This window comes from Tribolium madens, unplaced genomic scaffold, assembly GCF_015345945.1.
Source record: "Tribolium madens isolate multiple individuals breed KSU strain unplaced genomic scaffold, Tmad_KSU_1.1 Scaffold_97;HRSCAF=244;Tcas5.2_LG3a, whole genome shotgun sequence".
Taxonomy (NCBI): domain Eukaryota; kingdom Metazoa; phylum Arthropoda; class Insecta; order Coleoptera; family Tenebrionidae; genus Tribolium; species Tribolium madens.
The window spans coordinates 1,668,483-1,686,686 of record NW_025401069.1 but is presented as its reverse complement, the minus strand read 5'-3'; the positions used below and the strand labels follow the sequence as shown (position 1 = coordinate 1,686,686).

General features: G+C 34.1%; 4 protein-coding genes across 4 annotated transcripts; 3 read left to right on the top strand and 1 right to left on the bottom strand.

The window, feature by feature from the left end:
- The first annotated feature begins 2,211 nt into the window (after positions 1-2,211).
- Positions 2,212-3,075, top strand: LOC123014400 (glutathione S-transferase-like). The gene is made up of 4 exons (XM_044413492.1): positions 2,212-2,392; positions 2,442-2,609; positions 2,660-2,802; positions 2,853-3,075. The coding sequence occupies exons 1-4, from the start codon at positions 2,257-2,259 to the stop codon at positions 3,009-3,011; spliced, it is 606 nt and encodes a 201-aa protein (XP_044269427.1). The 5' UTR covers positions 2,212-2,256; the 3' UTR covers positions 3,012-3,075.
- A 3,371-nt stretch (positions 3,076-6,446) lies between these two features.
- LOC123014399 (glutathione S-transferase-like) lies at positions 6,447-7,324 on the top strand. The gene is made up of 4 exons (XM_044413491.1): positions 6,447-6,637; positions 6,687-6,854; positions 6,907-7,049; positions 7,099-7,324. Exons 1-4 carry the CDS (start codon positions 6,502-6,504, stop codon positions 7,264-7,266), a joined length of 615 nt encoding a protein of 204 aa, XP_044269426.1. The 5' UTR covers positions 6,447-6,501; the 3' UTR covers positions 7,267-7,324.
- Positions 7,325-8,055: 731 nt separating this feature from the next.
- Positions 8,056-9,142, top strand: LOC123014053 (NEDD8-conjugating enzyme Ubc12). Its single transcript, XM_044412909.1, has 3 exons — positions 8,056-8,322; positions 8,368-8,462; positions 8,513-9,142. Exons 1-3 carry the CDS (start codon positions 8,217-8,219, stop codon positions 8,858-8,860), a joined length of 549 nt encoding a protein of 182 aa, XP_044268844.1. The 5' UTR covers positions 8,056-8,216; the 3' UTR covers positions 8,861-9,142.
- Positions 9,137-17,920, bottom strand: LOC123014052 (importin-7). The gene is made up of 8 exons (XM_044412908.1): positions 17,709-17,920; positions 17,345-17,656; positions 14,116-14,421; positions 13,227-14,066; positions 10,099-11,221; positions 9,783-10,043; positions 9,590-9,733; positions 9,137-9,541 (listed from the first exon to the last, which is right to left on the bottom strand). The coding sequence occupies exons 1-8, from the start codon at positions 17,790-17,792 to the stop codon at positions 9,477-9,479; spliced, it is 3,135 nt and encodes a 1,044-aa protein (XP_044268843.1). The 5' UTR covers positions 17,793-17,920; the 3' UTR covers positions 9,137-9,476.
- Positions 17,921-18,204: the final 284 nt, after the last annotated feature.

The window sequence follows — 18,204 nt, the reverse complement described above, 5'->3', positions numbered from 1 at the left end:
CTCTTCTCGAGAAATCAGACATTTAGAAATTGAAAATTATTTTTTATTGAAGTATCGATTCGGTAAATAATCTCTAAATAAAAAACCCTTACCAAATATTGCCCAACAATGTATTCTTGTTTTGTTTACGATCAACTGATAATGTAATCGAAAAAAATTTAAAAATATAGAAGAAATAGAATAGATTAATAAATAAATAAATAGTTCTAGAACATATTCCTTGGTTCTCTGAGCCAGACGAAGCCAAAAAAAAAGGTCATCGTCGAGAATATGAAAAAGGACACTTAGCCCTACTTTTTGCCTCGTTTGGAGGAAATCGTTAAGAAGAATAAAGGCTATTTGGCACTCCCACGAATAAAAAATAGCGATAAACTGGTGCATTTTTTTTAATTTGAATTTTTAGCTCACTTGGGCCAATTTTTACTGTGCGACAATCGCCCCAGTTTTTGATGAGGTCACAGGGATTGACACTCTTATTGCTAATTATCCGGAGTTACAAGCTTCAAAATATAGAGTTAATCCTTTCACAGTGCTTAAAAAATGGATTGAAGTGCGACCCATAACTGACTTCTAATAATTCTATCATTTATTCTGTTTAGAAATTAACAAAAATAAAAAATGTATCTATTACTTTTCAAATTAAATATTAAATAATAAAAATATTTTTTCAGCTGTTACATTATTAGGTTACACACCAAGTAACAAAAAGAACTAAGGTATTTTGCTTTACTTTTCATGAAATCAATTAGTGCATTTTAAAATAGGCAGTTAGGCACCAACATAAAATCTTAAAATTTGATTGTTTTTGGTGTTTTTTTTAAACCTGCTACAACCCACAACTTTTTGTGTCTCTTATCTAATGAAAATTACAACTATCTATAAATAAAATAAAAATACAATGTATAAATAAAAAATGTATAAATAAAATTGTCTTTGAACTGATGTTTTTAATTAATTTTAGTTATATTTCGAAATGTTGTGAAATCTTCCTGTTTTGAAAGAAAAGGTCGTTTTATGTAGTTTCAATAAGGCGGGGCTTTTTTTGCAGCTAAATAAATATTGCCTTACCGTTTTGTGTTGTCATTTTCAATTTACATACACAGGGTGTTCCACGTAAGACTTTCGGGTCTAACATCTCTGCTATTTGCCAACGGATTTTCATGAAATTTAAAATGTGGATAATTAAAAAGCTGGAAATTCAATTTGTATTAATAAAATTACCTCAAAAATCAATATAAAAAAATAGTATATTAAAAACAAGTGTTACAAACACTCTCTTTGTGACACGAGTGTTACAATGCATGAATATCCTAATGAGAGATTGTAACACGTGTGTTTCATACAATTTTTTTCCATTGGGCGTTTTTTGAATTAAATTTGATGACAAAAGTTATTACATAAATGTTGCCAAAAACAATGTTACAAGGTTACATTTTGTGAAACTGTTTTCATTTTCATGCTCATTGTTACATCAAAATACAGAGTGATTTCAAAGTCTCGGACTAACCCTTGGGTGGTGATAAAGGACATCCAACTGAGTTAAAAGTTTTCATGATAAAAAAATTGTTTGAGTTTTTTTTCACGAGATATCAAAGGTTAGATTTTGGCCGTTCAAATCATGTATTCTTGAATTTAGTTAGCGGAAACGGCACATCTTGCAACATTAACATAAACATGTTGAAAAAAATCATCAATTTGTGTATTAATTAACTAATTTAACAAACTAGCAAATTTCAACAACATCGAAAAAATTCCTACGTGATAATATGAAAATAGACTGTTATTTTTTTTCTCAAAAAAGGCTTGAAAAAAATCTGAATTCATTTTTTTGCTTAGATAAAAGTCATCTTCTATCACCATTCGAGAGTTGACTCGACACTTTTGAATCATGCTATAGAAAAAACACTAATGCATCAATAGAGCATCAATTACAATCAAATGTAATTTAAATTCAAGTGGGAGATACTTACAAATTTTAAATGGTGCAAGGTCAAACATTCTTTTGAAAGAAACAGCATTTAATTATACTTTTTAAGAAAGTTTTTCCAAAAATATTAAGAAAAAATGTTTAATTCTTGCAAAGATCCTTCATTTCTCAAATTCTTTGGTCCGGACCCTGACGAGCCGTCACTGAACTTACTATTAAACAAATGTTAGATAACGCCTAGTGGGGGGGTATAAAAACCACCTCTCCATTTCTGATCAGTTAGTTTCTGTTAGTTGTTCTTGAACCAGGCAAAAGGAAAGTCTGAAAAAATGGCACCGGCTTACAAATTGATTTATTTCGACTACACAGGCCTTGCCGAAATCTCCCGTTTCCTCATGAAATATGGCGGAATTGATTTTGAAGACTGTCGGTTCAAACTAGAAGAATGGCCCCAACTGAAACCAAGTAATTTTTTACTTAAATGTAAACATTTTCTTTAAGTTTGATTTTACAGAATTCCCGTTCGGCCAATTGCCCGTCTTGGAGCACAAAGGTAAAGTCGTGTGTCAAAGCATGGCAATCGCCCGGTATTTGGCCAAACAAGTCAAGTTGGTGGGAAATGACGATTGGGAAAATCTCGAAATCGACGCTATCATCGACACCATCAACGATCTGCGCTTAAGTAACTATTAAACTTATTTTTTACAAACTTGCTAAAATAAATATAACCAGAATTTGCGGCTTGGTGGTATGAGCAAGACGAGGCGAAAAAGAAGGTGATAGTCGATAATTTCAAAAAAGATAATTTGCCTTACTATTTACCCCGTTTGGAGGAAATCGTCAAGAAGAATAAAGGCTATTTGGCACTCGGACGGGTAAAAAATTGCATTAAATCGGTTCAAATTTTTTAATTTGCATTTTTTAGCTCACTTGGGCCGATTTTTACTGGGCGACAATCTCCCCAGTTTTCGACATGGTCACGGGGATTGACGCTCTTGCTAATTATCCGGAACTGAAGGCAGCGAGAGAAAGAGTTAATTCTTTACCAGCGATCAAGAAATGGATCGAAGTACGACCCAAATAACTCTGCATCATTTATTTATTCTGTTCAGATATTTTCAAAAGTAAATACACACCAACTGAACAAACAGTATAAGGAACTAAGCGTTTTTTGCTTAAAACCATTTACTTTTCGTTAAAATTAAATCGTGCATTTTAAAGTAATTAGGTAAGTACATAAAATCCTGAATCATTTAGTTTTGTTGTCTTGTATAATTTTTATTATTATTGTTATTTTATTAGTTTTTTGAAATAACAGAATTTTTAGGTCAAAAACTCTCATTTGATAAAAATTACAACTATATAAATAAAATTGTGTTTAAACCAATAGTTTTTTATTTAATTACTAGTCCCGTTCCCAACTTACAACAAAGATCTTCCGAAACCGAAAATAAGGTCGTATCATGTAAAGTTAGTCTAAAGATATAGCGATTTTATGGTCTTTAGGGGTATTTAACTTTTTTAGTTGTTTATGGTAGAGATGGTTACCATCACAATAGATAGATATACTTATTACAAACACAAAATTTAAAGTATAGTCGTCACCAGGAATATTTGACATTGATATGCAAAGCTTTATTGAGGGTTAAGCAGCCTTGCGGTCGGCCGTAATAATTTTTCACTGCTGGTGGTACTACCCTGAAGATTTACAAAAGAGCCGTATTCAGGAATTTTCGTGGTAAGCTTTTAATTTATTACAGGCAAACATTTGGGAATTTATATATTAATTTATTATTAAAGTTATAATGCAGATTTGTAAAGAAACAATCTCAAAATATAGCTGAATATTAAAATTAATTTATTTTTTTTTTTGATGAAACCCCAAAAACAAATTTCTGTTACGGACCATCTCTTCCTACAAACCTTTGAAACGTACCTGTCCTAAGAAATGCAAATTAGTTTATGGCATCTCAAGCCCCATGAACCACCGTGGGGGGTAATCGTCTTATTCTATAATGAGTCTCAAATATTGTTGGTACCAACTATACGGTTCATATTAGAAAACCCCAAACTTTCCGTCAGTCGGTAGCTCAAAATTTTAACAACACTGCCTCATAAAGTGTTAAGTACCATACGTGAAAATTCTAAAATCGCTATATTTTTAGACAAACTATAGCTAGTTTGGGAAGGGTGGGATCTTCTTTGCCAGTAGATTTAGTTCCATAGAGATGGTAACAGGTTAAATTAAAACTAGAAAAAAGTGAGTTTTTTTTCTAACAATGCTATTTTATAAAACCAGATAGCTTATCTACTTTTAATTTTAATTCATCGTAGAGACTATTTTGTGTAAAGTACTTTACGGACTATTTTGTTACAGTTTTGACTTGTTTATAAAATAATAAGTATCTAAAATTGCCTGAATTTTGTTAAAAAAAAATCAAAAAACATCTAAAAATACAAGATTTCTCTAAATAAATAAACTAAATAAATAATCTCTGCAAATAAAAAAATCTGACTCAATATTGTGCAAGAATGATTCTTACATCGTTGCAACAACGTTGTTTTGTTATAACGTTATCAACTTTACTTATGATAATGTAATCAGAAAAATTTCAAATTTTTCACATTGTAATAATTTCCAGTATACATGATGTATGTATGTGCGGCGACCAGGCGGTTGTTTATCCATCATGCCATTTCAATCTCTATTCTGCCACTTTTCGCAATGTTTTTTCTGTATGAAATGGTGGAACCTTCTGGCTCAAAATTTGTCAATAGTGTTCATTTGTTACACAGATTCTTCTATTACACAGAAATCAATTACCTAAAAAAACACAGTTGCGATTTTGCCAGTGTGGCGATTGAAATGGCACAAGGTGTAGGTACCTACTTTCAGTCATTCAATCTCCATTTTCAAGTTCTTTATGAAGTAATAAAACATTGTTCATTGAATAAACTAACTTGTTCACATTTTACTTCGATATTTTATGATGGTTCCAAAAAGAGTTTTACTATTTTGTGTCTTTAACAAGGCTATTAACAAACTCGTTTGAGTGTGTTAACATCTTCTCATAGTCCGTTATCTGGGCTAGTGTATTCTATGTTTTTAATGTTGGTGAAAATGCCGTTGGAAGTGAATTGCTTTCAATAAACTTACTTACTACCCATTTACCCATTTCCGGAAGCCTAGCTGCACATATCCTTGGATGGAGATAGGCTATTCCCACAGGGAGAAAGAAGAAGAAGAAGAAGAAGAAATTCCGGAATTTTCGCTGACAAACATAACAAATCTTATTTTAAAAGTAGAATTGTCCAACGTCTTCATAAATTTCCTTCAATTTTTTTTTCTTTAAAGAAAAAGCGCAAACTAGACTAAAAAAAAATTAAAAACATTCGTTACTGAAGGCTATTCAAGCAATCTTTTATCAGGTTAGGTCAGGTCAGGAATAAAAAATAAATCAATCATTTACTGTACAAAGATATATATTTTTAGTGTAAATAACAGAAAATTTCTTGAAAAAAGTGGTAAAAACTTTGTGTGTAAAAAGAAGCATCACTCTTCTCGCATCTTGACAGTAACAATGTTTTCAAATTAGAATATTTCTTGTTTTATGTATATTTTTTATACATATTTGTTACCAAAAAACAAGCTATAATTATGCCTATAGTTTTCTATCCAAATTGAACGGCAAAGTTATTTTACAATAACTTATTGAAAAATAGAGGGTAATAATTATTGTAACCATTCAATAAAGTTCCCATAAACATAAGTCAATGATTTTCTGATAGACATAAGCATAAATGTCTACAGGTCCGCTGCAAATGCAGCATCAAAAGACTTTGAAACAAACATTTTAAGTATAATTTCTTCAACTTAACAAATTGTCATGATGTTATTAACTGTTAGTTGTCTAAAAAAAAAGCGGGATCGCTATTTCGCTCAAGGTTGCCATATTTCAGATTTCACATTTTTTTAGTTTCTTGGAATATCATCTAGCTTTTGTACATTTGGAATTACCCCGCCTAATTCTAAAATTAAAATTTTTACGAAAAATATTTGGCTCATATTTCATTTCAAATAAAGTTAATAAAATGCATCAATTACAATCAAACGCAATTTAAATAAAATATCTTAAATAAATGGTGCAAGGTCGAAACGTTCAACTGGAGGAAACATCATTCATCACACTACACATCTAAGAAAAATTTGTTAATATTTACACAAAACCATAAAACAAAAAATAAATATTATTTTAATCGTTAACGAATTAATACAACAGAGGTGTGAAAAAATTTTCCACTGTTACAAGAGTTCGAGAAATGTCTTTTCTCCATAATAAAAAGTCGTAACTGATGTAATTTTCCAACTTTGATAACATTGAAGTATTGAAGAGGTAAATGACTTTACTGTAATCCTTTTAGTTCCATACATTCTAGAAAAATAACAACACAAACACATATAACACATTATAAAATAAGTAAGAGATAACGCCTGGTGGGTGGGTATAAAAACCACCTCTCCACTCCTCATCAGTTAGTTGCTCTTGAACCAGTGAAAGTGAAGGTCTGAAACAATGGCACCGGCTTACAAACTGACTTATTTCGATGGAAGAGGTCTTGCTGAAACCTCCCGGTACCTCATGAAATACGGCGGAATTGATTTTGAAGACTGCCGGATCAAAAGAGAAGAGTGGCCCCAATGGAAACCAAGTAATTTTTTACTCAAATGTAAAAACCTTCTCTAGTTTTAACTTTACAGAATTCCCGTTTGGCCAAGTGCCCGTTTTGGAGCACAAAGGCAAAGTTGTGGGCCAGAGCATCGCAATCGCCCGGTATTTGGCCAAACAAGTCAAGTTGGTGGGAAATGACGATTGGGAAAATCTCGAAATCGACGCTATCGTCGACACCATCAACGATCTGCGCCTAAGTAACTACTAAACATATTTTTTTACAAACTTGTTTAAAATAAAAATTTCTAGAACATGCGGCTTGGTTCTACGAGCAAGATGAGGCAAAGAAGAAAGTCATCATTGAGAATATCAAAAAGGACACTTTGCCCTACTATTTGCCTCGTTTGGAGGAAATCGTCAAGAAGAATAAAGGCTATCTGGCACTCGGACGGGTATGAAATTGCGTTAAATTGGTTGAAATTTTTTAATTTGAATTTTTAGCTCACTTGGGCCGATTTTTATTGGGCGACGGTTTCGCAAGTTTTCGATGTGGTCACGGGAATTGACACTATTGCTAATTATCCGGAATTGAAGGCCGCCAGAGAAAGAGTTAATTCTTTACCAGCGATCAAGAAATGGATTGAAGTGCGACCCAAGACTGATTTCTAAAAACTCTATTATTTATTCTGTTCAGAAATTATAAAAAATAAAATTATTACTTTTGAAATGTTTTGTTTTTTTATCGAATTTAGCTGTTACATAAATTGCTCTATTGTTGACTCATTCGTTTCAACCCAATCTCCGGTGGGAATCAACCTTGATGAATAATAACGTTGTAGAGATCGTAATTATGAGGAAGTCGTTATGTGGTGTTTAACGTTGTTTATGCCACTATGTAATAATTCTTCTGGAAAAAATTGATTACAAACAAGTTAAAGATTTGAGCGTAATAATAAAGAGATATGATTGAGTTTTTAATTTATTTTGAAGGTCAAAAAGACTACAAAAAAACTGTTTTATGCAAACTCATCATGATTTACATTTACTACACCCAAATATTTTTTTGCTAGTCATACTCATAATAGTGTAGAGAAAAATAATACTTTTACTCAGTCTCATTTGCAATAATAATTACAATGATAGATTATCAAAAAATATACACAGTGACTGGTAATCTTTAACAGGAACTGACATAATAAAATTATTAGCAAATGATTGATAAATGATATGCAAGAAAAATTGCACAATATTATTATTCTTTTTGGCTAAAATTAGAGTGAAACAACAAAAATAAACACAAAGTAGATTTTAATATAATAGGTAGGAGGAATACAATTTTTTTGATAAAAAAACTTAAAAAAATAAATTTTTGCAAAATAAGGCTAGTTGGGCATTTTGAACTGCTTTATGATTTAAAAATTTAGTGCCGTTGGTAAAGTAAATTCCTGTAGGTCCGACTCAGTCCCGTTGACAGTTTTGACATTGACAGATGTGCGAAAAATTCTATACAAAAAAGTTGTTGAATAAACTTCACTTTCCCATGTTTTTGTAAATTGTGATAACAGTAAATCTCCGATTACGTTGCTCTCAACCCTCACCACCCCCCGCGCTAGATAAATATGATAAAACTATTCTCGTTAAAGCAGCAGAAAAAAGATGGAGAAGCCTCACCGCGACCAGGAAATCAAAAGAAAGCCTCTGCAGCCCAGTTGAGGATTACGAAAGGTGCGTTAAGTCTCCGTGCGCCCCCATTTGACCCCCCTATTGCAGATATCAACGAGCTGAACCTGCCCAAGACCTGCACGACCGAGTTTCCCGATCCGGACGACTTGCTCTCTTTCAAACTGGTGATTTGTCCGGACGAGGTTAGTTGTCGCTTAGTGTGGGGGTTTGTGGCTAATCCGGGGGCGTTTAGGGCTTCTACAAGACCGGCAGATTCGTATTCAGTTTCAAAGTGGGCCCCAACTACCCGCACGAGCCGCCCAAAGTCAAGTGCGAGACGCAGGTGTACCACCCCAACATCGACCAACAAGGCAACGTGTGTTTGAACATTTTAAGGGAGGACTGGAAACCCGTACTGACCATCAACAGTATCGTCTATGGATTGCAGTATTTGTTTCTCGAGCCCAACCCGGAAGACCCGCTCAACAAGGAAGCGGCCGAAGTGCTCACGACCAACAGGAGGCTGTTTGAGCAGAACGTCCAGAAGGCGATGCGTGGAGGGTATGTTGGCAGTACTTATTTCGACCGCTGTCTCAAGTGATTCTTATGTGTAAAGAACTTATTTATAAGTTTACTGTTTTATGCCTGTTGACGAGGACACTCGAGTGATTCTTGCATACCTAATTATTACTAATTTCGTTTATTAAAGCTATCAACATGTTGTTTTATTTGGCTTTTTCATCTCAGTTGTTGAATTGTGATCATATCTCACTCCAGTATAAATCACCACAAAACGGTGTGTTGTAATTTCTCCTCAGTGAAATGTAACAGATTTAATTAAGAAAATAGATAATTTTTCATAATAAAACTACAAAAATTTGAAGCAATTCTTTATTAAAATGCAATAACTTAACACCTTTCAGTATGTATGTATATATAGAAATAATGTAATTTACTACATTGTCTTGACCTAATAAATCAACCTAAAAAGACAAAAAGAAACACAGTCAGAAAATAATTACAACTACACGGAAAATAAACATTTTTCATTTAAATCTATATTAGGTAAATTTAAATCGTTACATCCGTTCTTTTTTTAATAAAAAGGCACTTAATAAAAATTAAAAAAGATTAAATTACCAACTGTACATCACTTCACTGGTCGCAACAGTCAATTTTACATTCAGTCACAAAAAAATTTATACACCACGTCATGTTCATGAAGGTTTTGGAGTGCCGAACTTGAAAGATGTGGGTACTTGATGTTGCGTAAACATAAAACCTAGACAAAAAATTACAACTCGTTCTTTTCCCAATATGAATTATTTACCTCCCGATTGTTCAATTCTTTTACTTTCTTTGGCTGCTTTCTTCTGATCCGCTAACACACAAATATCTACCAAATTCTTCTTTTGTTGTTCTGTTAAATTGGCTGTAAGGGCGTTATACCATTCAGGCTGACAACGTTCCAATCCTTGAACAAACACAATCAACACGGACCGCAGACTAAACACAACACTTACTAGTCATGACTTCTTTGAATACGTCGTATTCATCTACTGGACAATTTTCTTCATCTAGAGGTGTCGTGAAGGCCTCCAACATCGTTTCTTCGTTCGGTTCAAAATCAGAATCATCATCGTCGGAATCATCATCTATGTCATTGATTGTACTTGTGATTGCCATCCCGGTCGCATTCCCCACCGATATGGCCCTTCGTGAAAGATTTTCCAAATAATCCTGACCTTGGTCGTCAATCTCGTCGTCGTCCGAACTCAAAACTTCTACAAAATACAAAATAATTAAAAAATAATATTTATCGTATGTAATCCCAAGCACCTCCTTCAATCTCCCCATCCGAACTCTCGCTTTCCTCCTCCTCGGCTTGCTCTTGCGCCTTCGCCGCGTAAGCCCTCTTCAAGCCATCAAACAACAAAATCAACGAAGGTATCACACGAGGCACCATCTCTGCCAAACAATTCGGTTTATTATCCATCGTGATCAAAGTGCACAGTCCTAAAACGCACAGTTTCCTATCATGTATTCCTAGAAAACAATCCGTGTCGTGCAACCATTGCTTGATAAAATTATCAGTAAAATTGGGCATTTTCTCAAGGACCGAAAACAACAATCCCGGATTGTAATAAAGAGCGGCTATTAGGACTTGCAAGCACATCGTCCGCAATTCACTCGTTTTGACTTCACGTAATAACCTCGACGCTGCCAATTCGACCAACATCGGTACGGCTTGATCCACCTTGCCTTGACATTGCAACAAAATCACTTCGAGTAATTTAACAGCGTGCGATTCGGCATCTTCGCCACAATCGTTGTTCAAGACTTCTTTACACATGTTGTAAATAGCTAAAAGGCGTTGTTCGTTACTGAGGAAGGCCGGAGTATCGATCGTTATATAATTATGTAACGCTGGCATCATATCTGTAAAATGATCAAGACCGTTCTTCATAAACACCTGATACAACAACTCGAACACTTTCCACATATCTTGCGATATGTGTTTGCTCGTTAGGTCATAAATCAGGGCTAAAATCTCCTCATAGAACTCCTTGACTTCGTTCTGTAACACATGAACCACGACTTGAAGAACTGTCGGTTCTAATAACATCATTATTTCCGGTTGTTCTTCCATAACTGTCAATAATGTTTCGATGGTGTTCAATAAACCCATCGCTGTTATGGCTTTCTCATCGGAACCTTCATCAGTGTCCAAAACTTGGTTGAAAGTGGCAGTCAAGTGTTGACAAATTTCGACCGCTATCGGAGCCAACTGTTGAGTATAAACACAAACTAATTTTTGCATAACTCCAGTCACGTCTTCGTTTTCGGTCTCGCGGATTATCGTCAGTAACTCATGGGCGACTTGCTTGACTTGCGGCTCGACGTACTTCTGCGATTTCTCTTGGTAATTTAAGAGAGATTGAAGCGCGATGGCCGCCTCCACCTGCAATTCAACACAACTATTTTTTTAACCAAAACCACAAGCACATTGTAATTTTAATAAATTTTTTACATGAAAGTACAGGTTTTTAATGAAAATATCGTATAAAACGTTTAATAAACAATAATAAATTCGTTAATTTCTTGAAGAACAAAAATAAAATTTCTTTTTCAATTCGAGATTCAAGCTAAGACTGTTACACCTTTGAGTGAACTACTCTAGTGCTAAATTTGATTTTGACGTGTTAGAATTACTGATTTTTAGGTAATAGTACCGTTAAAAAAATCGAAATATTATTTAAAATGAACCGAGAATTTCGTGCATGCAAATGGTTTCAACTTAGAACTGATAGTTCCCAAGTTACGAATTTTTTAAGTGTAAAATAAAACGGTTTGTATCTGCAACGCCTCCAAATTTCTGCCATTTGATAATCTAACGCAGTTTCTTATGATTTCTTAATTCGTCAGTCTTAATTTTCGACAAAAACGCGTTCAAAAATTTGAACTTAGTTATTTTTCAAACGTCGATTACAAAAAAAAAAACTATAAATAGAGTTATTGCAAAAAGTCAGGTAGATAATTGGTGTGAAAAAATCTATAAGACCAAATCGATATGTCATAAAAAATCCAATTTTCAAACGGATTACACCGAAACTACAAAAAAAAACGACAGACTAAGATATTTGTTTACAATTTATGTTGGTGAAGTTCGAAGTTCAAGGCTGTACAGCAAAATTTAAATTTTTTGACGAACAAAACCCTCTACCGCAGAAACTATAAACATTCCGATAGGGCAAGTTGAGTTATTTTGACTTCTTTTGAGCTCTACTATCAACCGTTGAAATATTTGCACATACCTCAAAATCACCCTGTATTTGTGTTAATTGTAATTTAGAACAATAAAATGAATTCAAAAACCATCAGATGTAATACAGGTTAGTTAATTTAATTTCAGAAAATGTAAATTGTTATTCAGATTAGTCAATTGTAGGTATTTCAGAAAGTGTTAATTGTAATTCAGAGTTTGTAATTAATAATTCGCTAATTGTAATTCAGAATTATTTTAATTTAAAAATTACATCATCAAAATCCCTTGTTTTTCAAAAAAAATCATGTTTACGTGATTTTAATTTTGAAAATAAAATAATTCGTGTTTGTGTAACCTTAATTTTGAGATAATAGTATGTTAATCATCTGAATTACAATTGATATTTTCCGAATTACATCTACCATGAAATTGAATTTACTGTTCTGAATTACATGTAATGGTTTCTGAATTCCAATTAATACTTTCTGAAATATAACTGACTAATCATAATTACAATTTACGCTTTCTGAAATTAAATTAATTAATCTGAATTACATCTGGTGGTTTCTGAAATTCATTTTACTCTTGCAAATTACAATAAATACTTTCTGAAATACAATAGACTGATCTGAATTATAATTTTCCCTTTCTGAAATTAAATTGACTAATCTGAACTATATGCGATGATTTCTGAATTACACTTGAAAAAGGTGTAGTTAGTAATCAGCGTGTGGAAATTTATAAATGCCTAGGTTTGAACCTAATTTTCGAGGTGACCGAAAGTGCGCTTTTCGGGAGGATATTAGAAAATTTCAAATTTTTCAATTGTCAATTTTGGCACAACTTTAAACCAAAATGTACGTACATGAATGGTCGTGGAAGTCGTCAAGAAAACTGGAAAATTCCCCGTAGTTTATAAGTTAAATAAACCGTCAAGATCTAGGGCCGAAAATTTTCAAGTTTTGAAATTTTGAAGTGAAATCTTTAAATGCCCGGAACGCGTTTAACATTTAATAAAACTATTTCTATAATTTGATCGCACAACTTGAGGTATTTAACATGACGTAACTCTACGTATTAAATTTAAAATTCCTGCATGGTCGTTGAATTTAGCATCAGATGCGCACGAGGCCAGCTTGAATCGCGAATAAAATTTCAATTTGTTGACTTTCGTTCAAAAAAGCATTAACAATTATCTCACTTTGACTGGAAGGTCTGTATCGTGAAGCAAAGCCCTGACGGTCAAATTAACAGCCTCCATTAAGACATTTTCCTGGCGGAAGGGAAATTCAGCAAAATAGTGCAAAACCCAACACGCCCTCGCCCTCATATGACCTCGATCGCTGTTAAATTCAGGAAAAACGTATTTAATAAAAAGTTGATCAAGTTGTTCTCTGTAGAATTTCTTCCTTAAGAGAACATCGGCCAATGAGCCAACCATGTGTAAAGCACCGTCTTTTTGTGGCGGTTCTGTGGTCGGATTGGTTAAGACTTGCGTAATCATAGTCATCGCTTTCTGTAACATATCTTTGCGTTTTTTACACGACGAGTGTAACAGAGTTTGTGCGGCAGTGACAGGCGAAACGAAATCTTCAAAAACGTCGAATTTCACTCGTATGTATTCGTGTGGGTCGACAGTCCACAATTCGTGATCTTCGGGCGAATAACTCATTAGGGGGAAAAGAACATCTTGTATAATGGCCGGCATGTGAGGTTTGAGAATCTTCCAAGTGTAAGCGTGTGAAACTGCCTGATTTAAGTAGTTGAGGGTTTGTTGGAGGACTCTGGGAGGCACCCAATGACCCGATCTGTACCCATCAAGCTGTCTTAGAAGTACCTCCAGAATACCAGCACTGAAAGTCTGCAAATACCACCCAGCAAACTCATTGTATTCCTTGGTAACCAAACCGGGAGAACCGTAACGTTCAAACATACGGTACAATATGTGCAACGCCCACTTTTTACACTTCCACCATGGTAAGTCGGGCCTTTCATCTTCATCCGGTTGGAGCGCGGCCGGTGGGACGGGTCTTTCGACGACCTGAACATCATTTCAATAAAAAATCCAATCCTAATCGACAAATATTTACCTGTCGACAGACTTCCATCCATTGCGCGAAAGCCTCTTTAGTTATCAAATCTAAAGGTAACATATACTGCGTGAGGGCGAAATAAATTTTTAAACCCTCTTTTTGTAAAAGCACCGATTGATCAGAAGCGTCCGGTAATATTCGAACAATGAGTTGATAAAGTTGAGGTAATAGTAAATTCATGGCTTCGTGTAAAGGCCCCCTTTCGTCGGCCTTTTTGTATTCGAAATTTTTTACTAACTGGTAGAGACAGAGAAGGGATCCATGCCATCCACTGGGGTCAGGATTCGATAAGTAAATGCTGATCTGTAAGCAAGAAGAAAAACTGAACAACCATTTCAAGGACGCAGCGTGATAACCCCAAAATAGTCCAAATGTGATAATTGCGCGACAATTTTATCACAAAAAAAACGGGTTTTATACAACTAATATAAATTACCAACGGATTAAATAATTATATTCTACAGGTTTGCCAAATAATGTGTTACAACAACAAACAAAAGTGTCAAGATTTTTTAAATTTCTTATATTTATTTTAAGATTTACTCAAAATATTAGAAATGTTTATAAAATGTTTATTAATCAATATAATAATGTCTAACCAATATAGCAGAGGTTTTAAGGGAATTTTAAGTTGTTCTTATTGAAGGGCTGCTCTCAGCTAATCTAGATTTATCTAGATTTATGCAGTATGTTCTCGGATTGAGTTTACAAAAGGAAAAAAAATCTTTGATTTTACGCGAAAACTGCAAAGGAAAAACAGTTTTTGCTTTGCAGTTTTGGCGTAAAATCAAAGATAAACATTTTTTTCGTCTTGTCAACTCAATTTGGGGACATACTGTATATTTCTTGATTGGTAATCAAGCTCCTATCATACTTGAATGAAGAAATCCATGTGTTGTCTGGCTTTTTGTAGTTACAAATGCGAGATGATACCGAGACTTCTTGGAATGTAAGTTAAAATAAACTATAAGACATTCTATCAATACCTTCTTTCTAAGTACATTTTGTTGCTTTCCTTTTCAAATCTGGGTCAAAGAATACTAGACGAACAAAGAAATGAGTAAATTATGCCCTAATATTGCTCCTAATTGAATACCATCATTTTGTTTATTTGCTACAAGCAAAACTGTAAAATTTTATCATTTTCGAAAGTGATTTTTGATAACACACTTATGCAAACGACCAATTTTCCTATCAATTCTATTATCAACAATAATGTTGCTGTTTATATTAGACAAAAATGCTCTTGTACATTTATTACTAACAAAACGTATTGCCGTTTGGAAACTAGAAATAACAGCCCAAAATGCTTAATATTCAGAAATAATTTAAAACAAAAATTGTCCATTAGAAACCAATGTCACAATTTTACGTAACATTTTAGAAGGGTCATTATGTTCTGGAACATATTGTAAGTGGTAGTAGATAACAAAAAGATATTTGATTTTGTTTTATTTAGTTAATAAAAGCCACTAAAAGGACTTAATACTTTAGCTCATTTTAACAATATACAGGTGTTCCGTTTTTATTGTTACAAATTTAAACAGGTGATAGAATATTCAACTTTAAGACAAAAGTTTCCTATGACATGTATCAAAAAATGTTACGTAAGTGAGCTACACCCCCTGAAAGAGATGCGTTTTTTAATGGGGTTTTCCACTATTGCAGAATAGAGAACATTACAAAAGTTGGTACAGCTGATAACACCTGAACGAATTCAAAGATCAGTTGTCAAAATTTTTAATCACGGATGTCTTAAACGGTGAAACAAATTTAATTTTTATCCTTTTTATAGTCTGTAAGACACATTGTAAACTGATTCTACTTAAAAACGGTAAGCTGAATCGAAAAAACGCAAGAGATCTTTTTTTTATAAAAAACTATGAAATTTAGAATTTTGTGGCTGAAAGTGCCACGAACCAACAGCCAAAATAGTTAGGGTACTTTTACCCTAAACCCCCCCAGTTTAGGACGCCCCTGAGTAAAAATTTCGACATTTTAGCTTTGAATTCGTTTGGGTGTATAAAGGTTATCAGTTGTACCAAATTTTGAAATTGTATCTACAATGGTTGCAGAAATATTGGAAGAAATCCATTAAAAGATGCACCCCTTTCAGGGGATGTAGCTCCCTTATTTAATATTTTTCGATACATGTTTATAGGAAACTTTTATCTCAAAATTGAACATCCTATAACCTGCTTAAATTTGTAACAATAAAAACGGAACACCCTGTATTTATTAAGTAGGAAAGTTAATTGTCTTTCAGAATATCTTCAGCATTTTGAATAAAGAAGATTTCTGTAATAGTCCATATAATTTATAAATAAATTAGCTTTTATCTCCACATTTTTTTCTTGAAACATAAAAAATAAACATTACCAAAGTTTAAAAAGTCTTCTAATTTGTCTTCTATATGTATTTTGTACATTATCAGGGGTTTTGTTTATACGAATTTTTTTCCCTCTTTGATCAGCTATTGTTATTCCGGTTGTCAAAATTTTTTTGAGAGCTTCACGTAAATATCCATACTAATAGACAATGTATTAAGAAAAAGTTTTTGCCATAAAACCTTGTTTTCCAAATATCCGTAAAAATTTGCTGCTACTGTTCTATTACTATGGATTTGCATTATTTTATTCTGACTCAAATTACTACATGATGATTTTATGTTTTTTGCTTCCACAATATATTTTTTTTTACTTAGATACAATTCACCTCTCTTTCGACTTAATACTTTGTCGCTCTAACATTATCCTGGACTAACATTTAAACATCTGTTATTCTGTTAATTAATGCTGATTGCAAGATTTTATGCATTGGTTGAAATAGAAGCTGTATTAAATAAATATTCACTTTTTTGATTAATAATTTTTTGAAAAAAATGGACTTAGGCTGTTGGCACTCTCACTACCTCAGTACAGGTTACAGTACCTACGAATGAAATGTTTGAGACCTTTTTCTATAAAGTAAAAATTAAGTTGTTTGTATTTCTTCTAGCTTGCAAATTAGGTTTAGTGAATATTCAAAATTAATTTATTTAAGCTAAACCTGAGATCTGTGTCGTGATAACCCCAAAATAGCCCAAATTTCATAAAACCGAAACGATCCTCATACCAAAATTAGACAACAACGCTTCTGTTGTGTGACTTGACTAAATGAAAGGGTATGTGACCACAAGAATTTGATAAATACTTAGGTAAAATACTTTTTTGGGCAATTATCAGACCTTGTCCACGATTTGGGTCCACCTGCCCGGAAAGTCGTGTTTGACCATATTATTAACGCAAGTGCACAGCTGTGTCCGAATGAGATCGGGGGCGTGGACCACCGCATCCACAATGCTGTCTCTGATGAGGGCCCGGTCCTGCTCGTGTATGGCGAAGGGCAGCGGCTGGCCGCCCTCAACCTCCCTGTCCTGCCAGCTCTGCGAGATGAGATTCTTCAAGTAGATGGCCCCCGCCTGCCGCACCGGCATGTCGCAGTCGGCCATCATCACCACGGAGAGCAACGAGGGGGCGAAGCCGATGATCTTGTGGATCTGTCGAAAAACGTGAAAATGCCGCCAGACAAAAAGCACATGTTCGGCAAACCTGCTCCAGCTGGGCCTCGGCTTGCTGACGCTGGTTGGGGTCGATGGTCGCCCTCAGCAGCTCGATCAGCTTGCGAATCTCCATTCTGCACCAGGTTTTTGCACTTAAATTTTATTTTACTACGTCCGGGGTGAAAGAATTTTTTCGGCCGTCACTCGCCCCGCAATCCCCGCACGAGATGATTTGACGTTTGACGGTCACGTGATCAAGGCCAACTTCGCGCAGCGACCGCCCCACGGCCGCCAATACCGTAAAACAGAAATGGCTTACAAGTGAGAATACCCCAGAAAATCACTGTCTAACACCATCGCGGGCCAAATTGAACAACCGAAAACTCCTCACTTCAGTAAAATTGTCGGTTTACATTAGCAATTATGCCGTTAATTAATAATTAATTAATACAAACTGATTAAAAAAAATAGATTTATGTTGGTCAACCTGCTTCATGGTAACTTTTTGACCAAAATTTTGACAGTTTTTGAGGTTATGTAGTAGT